The sequence below is a fragment of the Hyla sarda genome, chromosome 6 (genome assembly GCF_029499605.1).
Source record: "Hyla sarda isolate aHylSar1 chromosome 6, aHylSar1.hap1, whole genome shotgun sequence".
Classification (NCBI taxonomy): domain Eukaryota; kingdom Metazoa; phylum Chordata; class Amphibia; order Anura; family Hylidae; genus Hyla; species Hyla sarda.
This window is the reverse complement of record NC_079194.1, coordinates 131,184,497-131,202,379: the sequence shown is the minus strand read 5'-3', so window position 1 is coordinate 131,202,379 and position 17,883 is coordinate 131,184,497. Positions and strand designations below refer to the sequence as shown.

Here is a 17,883-nt window from a genome sequence, read left to right as displayed (position 1 = left end):
GGTCCGCGGATGCTGACAGCCGCCGGGACCCACCGGGAATGAAGCGAGGGCGTAGCAGCCGCGCTGTAAATGTACAGCGCTGTGTGCGAAGTGACAATATGCATTACCGTACATTTATGGCGCATTTCCTTAAGGAGTCAAGTGGGTCCCTGTTCTTGCTGATTTATTTTTGTGTGGAGTTGCAAGGATTGTAAGGAAACTGAGTGGTAGCTGCGTGGGACCAACGTAAGTAAGTATCACTTTTTTCATTGTTATATACTTTAATAATATTTGTAACAATTCCGACAAATATGAAAAGAACAATTGGAGGTCCAGCGCAGCACTCATGTGAAAAATGCTATTGTGTTTTATAGTTAAAAACACGTCACAGGATTGGTTAAAAACTCAGACATTAACGTCAGTGACACTAAGACTGTATGTTCTGTGGCTGCTCCACATTGAGTATTGGGTTAATATTCGGCACATCCCACAGTAAGGACCCCCCTTCCCCCTCCTCGCTGCGCTCCATCATTAATCATCAGACTTTACTCTCTCAGCCAAATTCTGTAATTAGACAAACGAGGTCTCAATGGTGAAATTTCACAGCAGTTATTAGTCCTAAACTAAACGTGAGTTGTGCAAATCTCCAGACGCAGGTTGTGCAAGAAGTCGGGGTCTCGTCTTCTCACAGCTGGAAGAATGTGTTGCTTGGAAACTGCTTTAAAAATGGTATTAAAGGATAATGTTTACACAATAAACTGATACAGTTTAAGGATAAGAAGAGTGCTCTGCACACAACACAAGCTGCTCTGCTCTGCCATCTATGAAGTCTGCAGCCAACTATTCGAGGGGTGCAGTTATCTTACAACATCTGGAGACCCCAAAAATTGGTAAAGTATAAATGTATTGTTGTTAGGGACTGCAGATATGTTAACATTTAAATAACAAGTCATGTATTTGTAAATAAAGTACAAATGTATGTCCAAATATAATGCATATAGTACATAACTTTCCTTCTCTTGAACTGCTCCAGTTGTAGATTAAGAGAATACAGATACATTTTTGCACTTCTCTGGATCTGTGATGTTTTCTGGGCCATTAGACCACAGGTGGGTAAGGACTTGCAGTTGCAACATAAATGCAAAATGCATTCATATAACACTCACGTGAAACTGGCCTAAGTAATATTTTGTCTTATACTTTGGTCAAATTCAGCATTTGACAATTTCGAATCTATCATCACACTGGTGTAGATAGTAGTACTTATGGTGAGAGAATTAGTAATGATTGTATTACTAGTAGTAACAATGGTGATAGTTGTATTGAGGATTATGATAGCATTAAAGTGTACCTGTCGTTAACAAAAACTTTTTATATAGGGTGGATAATACCATTTTATGTATATTTATAATATATATTGGTTAAAAAATGTGTATCGTTTTGTCCCTATAGCTATTGTCTTTGTGTCTTTGTGAGGAAACCAAATACAGAAAGTGAGGATGGACAGGCAGGGCTCTGTGTACTGAGGAAAAGCAGGGCTCTGTGCAATGAGGACAAGCAGGGCTCTGTGTACTGAGGACAAGCAGGGCTCTGTACACTGAGGACAAGCAGGGCTCTGTACACTGAGAACAAGCAGGGCTCTGTGTACTGAGGACAAGCAGGGCTCTGTGTACTGAGGACAAGCAGGGCTCTGTACGCTGAGGACAAGCAGGGCTCTGTACGCTGAGGACAAGCAGGGCTCTGTACGCTGAGGACAAGCAGGGCTCTGTGCGCTGAGGACAAGCAGGGCTCTGTGCGCTGAGGACAAGCAGGGCTCTGTGCACTAAGGACATGACTAGGGGAGATTCTCGCTGCCTGACCCTGCCCATACAAACCCATCCAATAATGACCAACACATCTGTATGGTGCAAAGGCCACAGCAGCCCAACTTTATTAAATAACAATTACAACATTGTGCATAAATATATAACTTTTGTAAGAAAGTCATACAACAACATAAATATATATGTATATAACCATAACTGTTACCCCGTTACCAGGAGAAGACCCAGAGGCACCGTCCACTTTGTTTCCACCAACATGAATTCCTAGGGTCTCCTACTCTTGCTCCCGGCCGACCAACACCTAGCCCTGGAGCACCACCTTCGGAGCCCCGTATCCTTCCCTGGGCCCCCCCATGGCCGCAGGAACCATACCGCCGGGGCGTATCTCCCCCACGCTCCACCTTACTTCTGATCCAAAGTGCCTCCAGAACTTCTCCTGTCCCCATCCACTGCTGCAATGAAAACAGATACCAGAAAGGAGGGTGGGTGGCAATCTTCTTCTCCTGCGCGGCAACTGCCTGGCTCCTCCTCTCTTCTTGCTCCTTTGAAGCCCTTCCGGACTCCTCCCTCCCCCCTCATCCTAACTACCCATACACAACCTAACCTATCCTTCCTTTCCGGCCCATAATCCCCCTGTCATGTGCCCCTCCCCTCCGATTCTCTGCGCTACAGGGCTTACTAGATGGGCTCTATGCACTGAGGACAAGCAGGGCTCTGTACAGTGAGGACAAGCGGGGCTCTGTACACTGAGGACAAGCAGGGCTCTGTACACTAAGGACAAGATGGGCTCTATGCACTGAGGACAAGCAGGGCTTTGTGCACTGAGGACAAGCAGGGCTCTGTACAATGAGGACAAGCAGGGCTCTGTGTAATGAGGCTCTTTAACATGCTCTCAGCTCATACATTAGGATGATTGACAAGCCAGGAGCCTGCACAGAGCCCTGCTTGTCCCGTCCTCACTTCCAGACAGTAGCTGCAGGAAAGCATTTTTTCACCCAAAAAATATACAAACTTTTAAATCAATGTAAATTACAAATATATATATATATATATATATATATATAATAGTATTATCTACAAAATCTAAAAAGTTTTTGTTAACAACAGGTACACTTTAATGATGGTGGTGAGTAGCATTGGCTAGTAGTAGTACTGGTGGTGATAGTACTAGTGATAATGGTGGTGATAGTAGTAGTAGTACTGATGGTGATAGTAGTAGTGATGATGGTGATAGAAGTGATGATGGTAGCAATAGGAGTCGTAGTGGTGGTGATAGCAGTAGTGATGATGGTGATGGAATTGATGAGGGTGGCGATAGTAGTAGTGATGATGCTGATAGTAGTAGTGATGATGGTGGCAATAGTAGTAGTACTGGCATTGATAGTACTAGAGATAAGGGAATTTTTGAAAAATTTGATTCGGCCATGTGTGCTGGGTTAGTGAAATAATACTGTTATTCAGTATGACATGCAGATCAGAGGTGTCGCTATTAGAATCACTGTTGCAGAGCGGCACCATGACAGAGCCTGGAGGTGGCATCAGTATGAGGAGACCATATAGTGGCTGAATGACACAGCGTGGAAGTGGCGGCAGCATGAGGAGACCATATAGTGGCTGAATGACACAGCGTGGATGTGGCGGCAGCATGCGGAGAACATATAGTGGCTGAATGACACAGCCTGGAGTTTGCGGCAGCATGAGGATAACATATAGTGGCTGAATGACACAGCCTGGAGGTGGTGGCAGCATATGGAGACCATATAGTGGCTGAATGACACAGCCTGGAGTTTGCGGCAGCGTGAGGATAACATATAGTGGCGGAATGACAAAGCCTGGAGGTGGCGGAAGCATGAGGAGACAATATAGTGGCTGAATGACACAGCGTGGAAGTGGCTGCAGCATGAGGAGACCATATAGTGGCTGAATGACACAGCGTGGATGTGGCGGCAGCATGAGGAGAACATATAGTGGCTGAATGACACAGCCTGGAGTTGGCGGAAGCATATAGTGGCTGAATGACACAGCCTGGAGTTTGCGGCAGCATGAGGATAACATATAGTGGCTGAATGACACAGCCTGGAGGTGGCGGCAGCATATGGAGACCATATAGTGGCTGAATGACACAGCCTGGAGTTTGCGGCAGCGTGAGGATAACATATAGTGGCGGAATGACAAAGCCTGGAGGTGGCAGAAGCATGAGGAGACCATATAGTGGCTGAATGACACAGCGTGGAGGGGGCAGCAGCATGAGGAGACCATAGGAGACCTGAAGAATACACAGTAGAAAATCTATCAGCATCAATTCTGGGTCTTGAACAAACTCAAGTACTTGCGAAAGGACTCAATTTCGTCCAAACACAGAGAGCTGACTTGTACCAGACCATTAAAGATGTCAATAGATTCATAAGGAGCATTATAGTTAAAAAAAAACACTTTTCTACATTGGAGAACTCTGACAAAGAATCCCTTAATGCCAATCCCTGCATTCCTAATTATCATACCTCGGTGCTGAACGAATTGGGAAACAACTGTTTACCTCTTGAAACATCTTTTCAGGATTCCACTGCTGTTTTTACTCTAATGGACATTCAAGATCATATTACACCTAATCCTGAGCAAATACGGCATAACACTCTGGACAGTTTTTCCACTTCCAATCCATCATTTTACCCTATTTCATCCAGAACTGACTCCATGGATACCTTCCAACGGAGAGTTGAACGTGATCTTATAGATCTATTTAATAGCAACACTGATATAACATACAATCTGAACAAAGCTCAACAGAAGGCACTAACAGAACTTTCGAACAATAAACACATTACTGTCAGACAGGCGGCAAAGGGGGATCAGTGGTTGTATTGGATACTAAACTCTATGAATTCCTCATTATAAAACAACTCAGTGATAGCACCACATATCTACCTCTTACAGTTAACCCCTTCAAACATATTACAAAAAAAACGTAATCTTCTTTTACAGGATGGAGTTTCTTTAGGAATCATCAGCATCAAACAAAAATAACATTTACTACCCCACTCACGAAAATGTGCAATATTTCATGGTTTCCCTAAAACACATAAAACACTTTTCCTCCACCACTCTGACCGATAGTTGCGAACATAGACTCGGTCCTGGTAAGAATTGGTGCTTGGCTGGATCACCTGTTACAGCCACTCGTTATCCGAACCATGGGGTATATCCAAGATACAAAAACATTGCTGCAAGCTATGAATCACATGCCCTGGAGTGAAAACAGTAAATGGATGTCTTTTGACGTTACTGCACTTTACACATGCATACCACATAATAAGGCTATTGAAGCCGTACAATACCACATGACAAAGTACAGCAATTACTCTGCAACGTTAATAAAGTACACATTAGATGTATAGCTTAACATCCAACCAATCACAAGGTAAAATAACTTTCTCTACGGCCTACACAGTGGACTTTAATAATATTCGGGACATCATACAAAAACACCTACCTTTACTATATCAAGACTCCATCACAGACAACATACTACACAATGGATATCAGATTTGTAGCTAAGTGAGCAAAATCACTACAGGACAAACTATCACCTAGTGAGTATCATGAAGTAGAAGCCAATACCACCTGGCTATCTACAATGGGATTCTTTAAATGCAGTCAGCCACGATGCTCCACATGTAAATTTGTTACCAATACTCATACTTTCTCATCCACTACCACAAAATGCAGTTATCAAATAAAAGGACTCATGAATTGCAACTCTCACCATCTTGTATATCTTGCCACCTGCAAATCTTGTGCTCTACAATACGTGGGGTGCACCACTAGGAGACTTAAACTCAGAGTGGCAGAACATATGAGAGGCATCACACCTTCCCCACAAGTCACCGGTACCAGAAGTTCATCTCACAAATCAGGGATATACATATGGGTGACTCTTCTTGTATCTCTGTAGTAGGGATTGAAAAGGTCAACCAAACTCGACGGGGTGGGGACTGGACCAGTCTGGTGTTTGCACGGGAGGCATATTGGATTTTATCCTTGGGCTCCTGTGCACCCAGCGGACTGAATTACTGCAACGACCTAATGTACATTTATTGAGTATACATACCATATATTTAATTCATATATATATATATATATATATATATATATATATATATATATATATATGTTACTAGGGGGTCATTTTCTTTCTATTTTTTGTTCTAATTAATACGATTATACCCTTATATGGTCCATAGTAGTGTATCTTACTTAGGAAATTACTTTTTACTTTACTCGGGTTACATCTACTGAGTGAGTTGGACAGTATATTATTATTATATCATTACTAGGGTCTTTTTTCATATGACAGTCTGACAGACTATAGTTATATATTTTTTTTGCCTATCTCATACTACATTGTACTAATACAACGTATTTTGTATATATATTATTTCTATATATTTTTGTCCATTTATTCTTATCTCATTATATTCATCATATATTTTGTTTCATATTTCTTGCTAGTTTGCATGCTAAATTGTATACTTGAATAATCTCAATTTTTGTACATGAACCTGCACCTAGCTACTTTGCAGTTGATCCGTTCATGTTATGACATAGGCTCGTACCTTTTTATATAATTTTCTACTTATTTACGCTAGGTGATGTCAAGTGCATTTGATATTCTGGTTCTATTTATTTTGTGTATTATACCATGTCCATTTTTCAATGCTGTTCATGTTTTGTATTGCGCTCGACCACTGTTACTAAGGGATACTACAGCACTTGATCCGATTTGTGCGGTGTATCCCAATTAGGTCTTTCCACGTGTGAGCCGGGATTGCCCGGATATGTTGACACACGCTGGAAAATCCAGCCCGATGACTCGCGGGCCAAACCACGTGCAATTACTCATTCCCATCACCAGCACATATAAACCGTGCTTCAACAGTGCAAAGTAGCCATGACTAAGAGCTCTCTAGTAGCTTTAAACGCATCGGCGTACTGATTTTATGTGTAGGAGTGCCTCCCCCTCCCCCTTTTTCTTTGTGTTTGTTCATTATGTTTTTAACATGAGCCAGTAAAAGCTATATTTTAACTACTACCTTCATTCCTGTGAGCTGGATCCCTTCTGTCTTCATAGACCATATAGTGCCTGAATGACATAGCATGAAGGTGGTGGCAGCATGAGGAGAACATATAATGGCTGATTGACACAGCCTGGAGTTGGTGGCAGTATAAGGACAACATATAGTGGCTGAATGACACAGCCTGGAGGTGGCAGAAGCATGAGGAGACCATATAGTGGCTGAATGACACAGCCTGGAGTTGGGGGTAGCATGAGGAAACCATATAGTGGCTGAATGACACAGCATCAGGAGTCCTGAAAGTGACCCGGTGACAGAGTGGTGCGGTGGGTGCCAATACCAGTACCCGGTGATAGGTGGGTGAAAAAAGGTGAACTTTGCATCAGATGTGTGGCATCAGGCGGGTGGCAGGATCAGAATAGTAGTTGAGGCAGGTAGGCAGAAGAAAACAGCCTCTTTTGTAAAAGTGTTAGTGTGCACAGGTAAGTATTGAGGATATGCATTACGTAAAACTTTACTTTTAATAATATGCTTAGGATAAAATATATGGACCCACATTTTTTTTTTAAATCAAACAAAAGGAAAGGTGTGCAAAAAACACCATGTGCCACCTTCACCACCAAGTATTGATGTGATGCAAAAACCTCTAAAAGGTGGGAGGGAACAACGTATGGTCCACTGCAACCGGAGAGGGTAAAAACTTCACCTGTAATGCCCTACTCCCGCACTATTAATTCCCTTCTTGGCAAGTGTTACTCTCCATAAAAAGGGTGGCCCCACACAGGAACCTCTCCCTATTTCCACCTACAAACACTGTCATTTTCCAGGGTTTTTAGGTGGAAATAGGGATTTGTTCCTGTGTGGGGCCGCACTTTTTAAGACAAGTAACACTTTCCTCGAAAAGGTGGAAGGGACCAACGTATTGTCCATTGTAGCAGGTGGGGGTAAAAACTTCCCCTGTAAGGCCCTACTCTCGCCCTATTCATTCCCTTCTTGGCAATTGTTACTCGCCCTAAAAGGGTGGCCCCACACAGGAAACTCTCTATTTCCACCTAAAAACCCTGTGAAATGGCAGTGTTTGTTGGGTGAATAGGGAGAGGTTCCTGTGTGGGGCCGCCCTTTTTAGGGCGAGTAACACTTGCCAAGAAGGGAATTAATAATACGAGAGTAGGGCCTTACAGGGGAAGTTTTTACCCCCTTCGGTTACACTGGACCATACGTTGTTCCCTTCCACCTTTTAGAGGTCTTTGCATCACATCAATACTTGGTGGTGTAGGTGGAACATGGTGTTTTTTGCACACCTTTCCTTTTGTTTGACTTTAAAAAAAATTTGGGGTCCATATATTTTATCCTAAGCATATTATTAAAAGTTAAGTTTTACAAAATGCATATCCTCAATACTTACTTGTGGTCTGATGCGGAGGAATTTCTGTAACTGGGGAGCAGCGCCTTAAATATGTTTAGCACTATCCATATTTGTGAAGTGTTGGTGTGGCACCATGGTCAATCTACTCTGATGCATCATGCATTGGTGGTTGGAAATCCTGGCTGATCCATGCCTGATTCATCTTCACAAAGGTCAGTCGCTCCACATTTTTCGTGGACAGACGAGTTCTCCTTGGGGTTATCATAGCCCCCGTCGCACTAAACACCCGCTCTGATGGAACACTACTGGCCGGCCAGGACAGCTTTTCCAGGGCAAACTCTGCTAGTTGCAGCCACAAATCAAGTTTGGCTGCCCAGAAGTCCAGCGGATCTTCAAGGTATGTTGGCATGGGCATGTCAAGGAATGCCATCACCTGCTGGTTCAGGTCCTGCTCCAGGTCTACCTGCTGCTGATGAGTTGCTTCACTATGCAGGTGAAGAAAGCTACTCATCAGCAACTGTAGACTCAGGCTGCTGCTGATGGAGCTGGTACTGCTCCTGCCACCCCACCCCTCCCCAGCAGCCATGGCAGTGGAAGGTGAGCGCAGAGTGCAAAGTTTCCTTCGCATTGTTAGGATGTCTTGTGGATGGGGGGAACACTTCCGGAACTGCTTGACAACCAGAATGAACATGTGTGCTATGCAGGGCGCATGTCTCAGGCTTCCTTGTTGTAGCGCAGACAAGATGTTCTTCCCATTGTTGGTCACCATGGTTCCCATTTCCAGTTTTCGTGGAGTAAGTCATGATTCAATTTCTTCATGAATTACTTTTAGCAGTTCCTCCCCTGTGTGACTCAGTTCGCCAAGGCAATCCATGTGAAGAACAGCATGACACCGCAGTGCCCTCTACACATGGTATGCTGGAGGGGCACTGAGACTTCTCCATGCAGTGGAGGCTGAGGACACGGTGGGGGTCACAGGACCACAGGACCAACGACCTGACAGCATGGAGGCGAAAGCGGCATGACCTGTCCAAGTTGCTGTTGTCTCTGTGCAGGAACCACATTTAGCCAGCGGGCTGTAAAGGACATGTATTGTCTCTGACTGTAGTTACAGCTCCACACATCAGCACTGCCGTGCACTTTGGTACACACCGACAGGCTCAAGGACTGGCCCACCTTCTGTTCCACAAAATTGTACCGGCTGGTGCTGTCTTCTTCGTGAAGAAATGACGGCTTGGCACTCTCCACCTCGGCTTGGCACAAGCCATCAGTTCTCTGAAAGTTGCAGAGTCCACCACTGGAAAAGGGAGGGACTGCAGCACCAGCACCTTGGACAGGAGCACATTTAGCTTCTGTGCCAATGGATGAGGGGGTGCATACTGTTGTCTCTTGGACATGGCTTCGCCGATGGATTGCTGGCGGAATGACTGACTCAAAGTAGGAGGAGCAGGAGCATCTGGAGCGACAGAAGATGGGTATGACACACAGCTCCCTTTGGCTGAGGTGGTGGAGCCTTGGCTGGCTGAAACAGGGAGCAGTGTGGCACTGGGTGATGAAGCAGGCTGGACCACCACATCTGAGCCACGGTTCTCCAGGCCGCTTTATGGTGACGCTGCATATGTTGATGCAAGGCCATGGTGCCAACATTGCTACCCTGGCCACGCTTCACCTTCTGCCAACACATCTTGCATGTGGCCATTGTTACGCCGAGCGCTCCGGGTCCCCGCTCCTCCCCGGAGCGCTCGCTACACTCTCCTCACTGCAGCGCTCCGGTCAGATCCACTGACCCGGGGCGCTGCGATACCGCCTCCAGCCGGGATGCGATTCGCGATGCGGGTAGCGCCCGCTCGCGATGCGCACCCCGGCTCCCGTACCTGACTCGCTCTCCGTCGGTCCTGTCCCGGCGCGCGCGGCCCCGCTCCTTAGGGCGCGCGCGCGCCGGGTCTTTGCGATTTAAAGGGCCACTGCGCCGCTGATTGGCGCAGTGGTTCCAATTAGTCTGATCACCTGTGCACTTCCCTATATCACCTCACTTCCCCTGCACTTCCTTGCCGGATCTTGTTGCCATCGTGCCAGTGAAAGCGTTTCCTTGTGTGTTCCTAGCCTGTGTTCCAGACCTCCTGCCGTTGCCCCTGACTACGATCCTTGCTGCCTGCCCCGACCTTCTGCTACGTCCGACCTTGCTTCTGTCTACTCCCTTGTACCGCGCCTATCTTCAGCAGCCAGAGAGGTGAGCCGTTGCTAGTGGATACGACCTGGTCACTACCGCCGCAGCAAGACCATCCCGCTTTGCGGCGGGCTCTGGTGAAAACCAGTAGTGACTTAGAACCGATCCACTAGCACGGTCCACGCCAATCCCTCTCCGGCACAGAGGATCCACTACCTGCCAGCCGGCATCGTGACAGCCATGTTAACCTCCTCCGGATGCTTGATTAAAAACTGCCACACCGCCGAGTAGCTGATTTCCCCCCCAACAGTCGGCACTGATTGACTGCTACTGCCGCAGACTCCAGGAACCCCTGTTTCACTATCTCCTGAGAAGGTAGGCTGCCGCGAAGAAGGGGGTCTACCCCAGGCACGTTTGGCTCAAGACTTTCCACTTCTGCTACCATGCTACCACCTTGCTGGCTTAGCTGCTGCCTCACAGACAACCTGCCACCCTCTTCTACTGATGATGATGAAGACCCTTCTGCACCCGGCTCCCAAGTGCCATCGGCTTCATCATCAACTTGTGTCAGCACGTCACTGATGTCCTCCTCAGGTTCCTCAACAGTGTCTGCTTCAGGAGCCTGAACGCTCGCAACACCACCTCTCATGCCCCTCTCCTCATCACTACTTGCCCGCCTAGCGGAGAAAGCGGCAGATGTCTCCTCCACTTCTTGGCTGGGTAGTATCTGCTGACTGTCCTCTAGATCGTCCTCACTAAATAGTGGAGCTGAACCCACAGAATAAGATACTTCTGTGGAGGAAGGAACAGCATATGACAGAGAATGGGAGGACAGGGACTGCTCCTGGGCCATGCCAACTGAGGGTTGTGTCTAAGGAACCCACCGACTGTTGACTGGGGGTGTCAGATGTCACTTGTGATGAAGTGGATGACCGTGTTAACCAATCGCTGACGGCAGATGGGTGGCTGGTCGAGACACGACCGCTGGCTGATAACGGGAGCTCAGGCCTCTCGCTGCAACTCCTGCTGCCACTAGCCCCTAGCCTGCTGTGACCTCTACCTGATGAATTTAGGCCTCTGCCACTCCTCTGTGCACGTCTTGACACTTCTCTGTCTGACATACTTAGTGCGTATATGAGGGGAGTACAATATGCTCCACTACGCTTAAAACAGTATTTGTCTACAACACCCGCCGGTGTTTACCTTTGGCTGGCCTTTCACAGTAGGCCCTTAAGACTTTAACTGGAACAAAATAATACACCACTTAGACTTACCTTTGTGGTATACACTTATGAGGGTAGGACAATGCGCTCCAGTACGCTTAAAACAGTATTTGTGTACAACATCCGCCGATGTTTACCTTTGGCTGGCCTTTCACAGTAGACCCTTAAGACTTTAACAGGAACAAAATAGTACACCAATTTGATGTACATATGTGGTATGCACTTATGAGGGGAAGACAATGCGCTCCAGTACACTTAAAAAAGTATCTGTGTACTACACCAGCAGTACACACCAGTGCTGCAGCACACAGTCACTGTGTACTACACCCAAAATTGCACGTTCTCTCTCAATCTCACTCCCTTCCCTATCAGTGCTTCTAGGCAGGATTTGGGCTTGAGGTGAATCGCTGCTGTTCTGTGCAACACACTGTGCAACACACTGCTCTCTGTCACTCTCTGTAATAGAATGCTGTTGTGACTGGGAGGTGAATCGGTGCTGTAAAAATGCTTTTCTGTGCAACACACTGCTTTCTGTCCCTCCCTCTGTGCAACAGAATGCTGATATGACTGGGAGGTGAATCACTGCTGGAAAAATGCTTTTCTGTGCAACACACAGCGCTCTCTGTCCCTCTGTCTCTCAATCTCTCTGAAATAAAAGGCTGAAGTGACTGGATGCAAAATGGCTGCCGATTATATAGGGCTGTGACATTACAGGGGTAGCTAGCTGCTGATAGGCTGCATGCTGCATGTGATTCAAGGTCATCCCGCCTTCCCTTGTTCCCGCCTTCCCAGGATTCCTTGCCCCATGTCCTCACATGTGGATCCACCATTTTGGATGCCCTGGAGCCTGGACTGCACTAAGTGGAGTTTAATGAAGCGATTCGTGCGATGGAATCGTGGCAATATTCGCATTCGTTGCGAATATAATTTTTCCTGAAATTCGTAACAAATTTGGATTCATCAGATTCGATTCACTTATCCCTACTAGTGATGATGATGGCAAAAGTAGTAATATGGGTGATAGTAGTGATTACGTTGGTGATAGGGTTAGTACTAATGCTGACAGTAGTAGTGATAATAGTGATAGTAGTATTGATAATAGTGGCAATAGGAAGTAGTGATGGTTATATGAGTAGTTATGGTATTAGCAGTGTTGATGGTGGTTATAGTAGTAGTACTAATGATGATAGTAGTAGTAGTAGGGATGATAGTAAAATCAGTGATAACATTGGAAATAGGAGTAGTACTGATGGTGATAACAGCAGTGATGATAGTGATAGTAGGGATGATGGTAGTACTGACAGTCATAGCAGTAGTGAGGATGCTGATGCTTGCCTCCTGGTCTTCCTAGATACGGGCTGTATTTTTAGCAGCTTATATTGATGCCGGGCTATTAGCCACATTAGGAATGCAATTAAAATGAAAACAAATAATGAGCTGCCTAATTACCCTTGAAGCTGCAGACAGAATGTGCTGGTAACATTCAGGCGACTTTCATCTCCTCCCATCTTTGCTGTAAAGTGTAGTGTGCTTGGTCAAGGAGGGAAGACGGGAATCTACCAAACATTGGCGCCATGTGCACTCACCACTCCAATGTCACAGAGTGCCAACACAACCACAAGGGTCATAACACAGTGTGAAACACCTCTACATTATACAGCGTGTAATGGAAACACTACAGCAGAGCAAACTGTGGAAAGACACTTCAACAGGGAGCAACAGGGTGACATGAACTGCTGCAGCCAATAGAGTTATGATTATGAGTACAGCTCTGGGTGTCACCGTGGTATAAGAAACAAGAAAAAATGAAGTCGGTGTTAGAATAGTTTGTTATCATAGTTATCATATATCTGAGGTGTTGCATAGGACTGCATGTAACAGCCACTACATAATATTTTCCCAATCACAGTACATTATCTTTGGTGTTACATAAGACTGCAAGGAACTCCTACTGCATTGTCTGCACTTAGAGCTATCGCTGTGTGATATCTGCAGGGTTACATAGGACTGCGGGTATGCCTATCTCATTTACTGTACTAAATAATAGGTAAAAAAAATAAAATGCTACCCACGCTACATCTGTGTGTGTATATATATATATATATATATATATATATATATAGAAGGTACAAGCAAGTCGAACCAGCTCTACCCCAGGCTTCAGCGCACGGACAGGACCAGGACTGGATCCAGAGAAATGCAAAAGAAGAAGAATGTCCAGCGCACACACGTATAAAACTGAGCTGCTTTATTGCATAGTTGCCATGGGAAACATCAGACACTCAGGTAATGTGACGCGTTTCGGCCAGCAAGGCCTTAGTCATACACTGTGTGTATGACTAAGGCCTTGCTGGCCGAAACGCGTCACGTTACCTGAGTGTCTGATGTTTCCCATGGCAACTATGCAATAAAGCAGCTCAGTTTTATACGTGTGTGCGCTGGACATTCTTCTTCTTTTGTGTATATATATATATATATATATATATATATATATATATTTATTTATATAGTAATATGCAGCACACCGAAATGAACTTAAAGTGCTTTATTGTGTTGCTTATATTGGAACTGTATATATATATATATATATATATATATATATATATATATATATATATATGGGTGAAGAGGAGAGACAGCACCGATCCAATCAGCATGTGCAGGTGATCATCCGGGAATGCCAACCCGGAAAGGCATACAGAAATTCAGAGTGGATACAGCACCAAATAGCTGAGGACTCAGGCTGGTAGATGGAGCAAGACTTTATTTGCCATCCATGTGGGGATAACGTCTCCTGGGTAGACAGGCACAGTTTTGCAGGAACACTGTAGAAATTGCAGTCCAAACAGCAGGGAATTCGTTTAACTGACCTTAGCCAGTTTTATTGACAGGTTGCGGTACAGAACATAAAATATAAAAAACAAAATCCTAAGCCTGTCCGGCTCTAACTAACAACAGGAAACCTCACTAACCAAGTGCCGGCCTAATACCGGGCACCAAACAATATGGCAAAGTCCATACCACTTGAAGTGCTCTCACAGGCTCCATGCAGATAACCTGTTCCCAGGCAGAGAGAGAGATGTGTCTGCATTCTCAGCCTTATATGAGGCCAGCACACCTGAGGAGTGATTACCTGACAGCCCAAAACCTGGACTGTCCGGATGGAGTGGGGGCCCACCCTTCTCTCCCCACTCCAGCAACACAGGCCCTAAAAACACACAGGTTTTATACAAACCCAAATTGCAGAGACGTCTGCATAGACCTCTGCTGAACATTTCCCTGGTTGCTTTAAATTACATAAGTGAGGAACCTCGGGCACACATAAACCCCATCCACTACTTCTCCAGACACTCTGTCACAATATATATATATATATATATATATATAGTGTCCCGGTACTGCATCCTATGCGGTCCCTTTATGTGTATGGGTCCCCATAGCCACAGTCCCTAGGACGTAGGGGTCCATGTTGTATAGTCTACCCCTTGTCACCTCTATTCCATCTAGTAAACCAGTAACTTTTGCAAGGTTTATGTAAATATAGTTATATAAATGTAAATGAATAGTTAATTACCTGCGCGTAGCGTACCCGGACCTGCGGGTCACGTGACTAGGTGAACTCTATGGTATTTCTGCTTGAGGACCTATGGAGGTCCCTATGACATATGCAATCCCATCATTCTGTGTACGAGTGAATGACAGGTATTCGGACCAATCAGTTTCACCCCGCCCCTGTCCATATAAGTGAGCGGTGCCCATTATTCTCTCTTTTGTTCCAGGGCTGTCAACCGAGAAGGACCTGCGCAGCTATTCTCGCAGTGAGTTAGGCCTGAGCCTTGCAGTGACGGCTGATCAATACTAAATCGAGAGTGTATCAATCCCCAGACACGCTGCATCATCACCGGACCTAATCTAACCCCTAAATCCGGACGGATCTGCAATATCTACCCTAAATTCAGAGACTTTCTAAATACCTCAAGGTCCTCAACAACTGTCAGTCACTGAGCAATATAGACCGAATTAGACTGTTACTGTGCCTTGGATGTACCGTAAGCACATAAGTAAAGTTGTTCAAGTTCAAGTTAAATCTCCTTGTGGACCTTCAGTCATTTCATGCATCTATCATTACTGGGAAGGGCGGCGATAGGCCAGAGAATTACCTCAGCATACTAGCCCTCTGCCTGGCGTCACAAACTATCGGGTTAATATTAACCCCTCATATACCGATACAACATCCCCACTACTATACACCCCCCAAGGGTTACCACAAAGCCATTTTGGCATCACGAACAGGATACGGGTGTGTGTCTACTACAGTCGCCATTAGTGAAAGTGTACTCCCCCCAGAAAAAGAACTTTATTCATGTGCTGTAAACCGTGTTGCTGTGTACAGGAACGGTGCTTGCGCTGCACCACACAAGGGGGCCAAGAGAAAAGTAAGGGCCCATCAAGAAGTCGAGCTGGCCGAATTGATGGAAAAGCTAAAGGCCCGATACAAAGAACTCTATGCTCCCAAGCACGTGCATTTGCCTTATGAAGAAAGAGTGTGATATCAAGAAAATACCAAAGAAATGGAGGCATTGTACATCTGTAAATGGGATCCCCCCCGAGAAGGGGAGGAGCCATTAGAAAGAAGAAGAGCAACTGTGGCCAAGTTCAACAAGGTCAGAGGTTATGGGACACTCCTTGACTGCCACACTGGGCAGACCATCCTCGTAAACCGGCGAGCAGTGCAAAGGCCATATCTCCATAAAAAGTTCTACACCTTGGGGGTGGGTGAATTTGGGGAGTACACCCCCGTCCAGAGCCTTTGTGGAGAATGGGCTGCAGCGGTCACTAGACCAACAGCCCCAACACAGCTTCCTTTCAAATATTTCCCGTCAACGGATTGGGAGTCTGATCCCTTCAACTTGAGGCCGACAAGGTCTGCTCCTAAAGCCTCCACCAGCGCACCCAAGGAAGAGGAGCTTCAACAGTCAAGTTCATCATCTTCTATGTACAGTAAAGAGTCAGGTTCTTCATTTTCTACAGATCGTCGAGAGTCAAGTCCTGCTCAAGTTCAAGAAAGCAAGCCCAAATTGCGGGCAACAAAGACCGTACCTAGGCCCTTTCGGAGCAATGAGAGTTTGCCTCCTGCACAGGTACCAACGTATGTACCAAGGCCCTCTTCTGACATGGAGAGTTTGCCTGCTTCCAGGGTACCAACGAAAGAGTCATGGGTCCATCCTGGTTTGGAGATGGTGCTCAAGCCCTATTGCCCCACTGTGATCCTGGCTAGTAACCCTATAACCCCTTCTCAAGCTGCCTTTCACCACTCCATCCTCACCAATGTGGTGTGGCAAAGCTATGTCAATTCTAATCCTGCCCCTGATGTTGGCAGATATAGAGGAACCAGAAGAGGCACTACAAGAGTAAGGAAGAACATCTTCTAAAGAGACTCTAAAGTAATGTCACATTGTTTTTCTGTCTAACCATTTTTGTCTTACAGCAACCAAGTTCAAGAATAGTGCCTAGCAGGACTGTGCTAGGTTTTGTTCCAGTTCAAAGTTCAGCAACGTAACCACTAAGCTTGTGCCTGACTATTAAGTCAATAGACTCCTAGCCTGTAGGAGATTCATTAAAGGGGTAGTCCAGTAGTGAAAAACTTATCCCCTATCCTAAGGATAGGGGATAAGTTTGAGATCGCGGGGGGTCCGACCGCTGGGGCCCCCCTGCGATCTCTCTGTACAGGGCCCGGGCTCTCCGGCCAGATAGCGGGTGTCGACCCCCGCACGAAGCGGCGGCCGACACGCCCCTTCAATACATCTCAATGGCAGAGACGGAGATTGCCGAAGGCAGCGCTTCGGCTCTGCCATAGAGTTGTATTGAGGGGGCGTGTCGGCCGCTGCTTCGTGCCGAGGTCGACACGCCCCCTTCCCGCGGGCTGTCGTAGCTCCGTACAGGTGATCGCAGGGGGCCCCAGCGGTCGGACCCCCCGCGATCTGCAACTTATCCCCTATCCTTAGGATAGGGGATAAGTTGTTCACCACTGGGTCACCACTGGACTACTCCTTTAAGGACTGTGCCGCTGAGTTGTGATAAGGCCGTGTTTACCTTTCCCTTCCTATGAACTCCTAGTGTAGGTGGACTGCTGATCCTTACACTCCATTTTGTATATTTTCTTTGGACTCTTAGTGTAGGTGGACTGCTGATCCTTACACGTCTGCTTTATGTATATACCAGCAGCTTCATAAGAACTCTTATGCTGAATGTT

General features: G+C 46.0%; 1 protein-coding gene across 2 annotated transcripts; it reads left to right on the top strand.

Annotated features, from left to right (window-relative positions):
* The first annotated feature begins 271 nt into the window (after positions 1-271).
* LOC130276117 (uncharacterized) lies at positions 272-17,230 on the top strand. 2 transcript variants are annotated; one of them, XM_056525027.1, is made up of 3 exons: positions 857-869; positions 1,013-1,088; positions 15,410-17,230. In XM_056525027.1, the coding sequence occupies exon 3, from the start codon at positions 16,202-16,204 to the stop codon at positions 17,060-17,062; it is 861 nt and encodes a 286-aa protein (XP_056381002.1). In that variant the 5' UTR covers positions 857-869; positions 1,013-1,088; positions 15,410-16,201; the 3' UTR covers positions 17,063-17,230. The 2 variants fall into 2 exon arrangements, with proteins under 2 accessions (XP_056381001.1, XP_056381002.1); XM_056525026.1 differs by lacking the exon at positions 1,013-1,088 and having other exon boundaries at positions 272-869.
* The last annotated feature ends 653 nt before the right edge of the window (positions 17,231-17,883 follow it).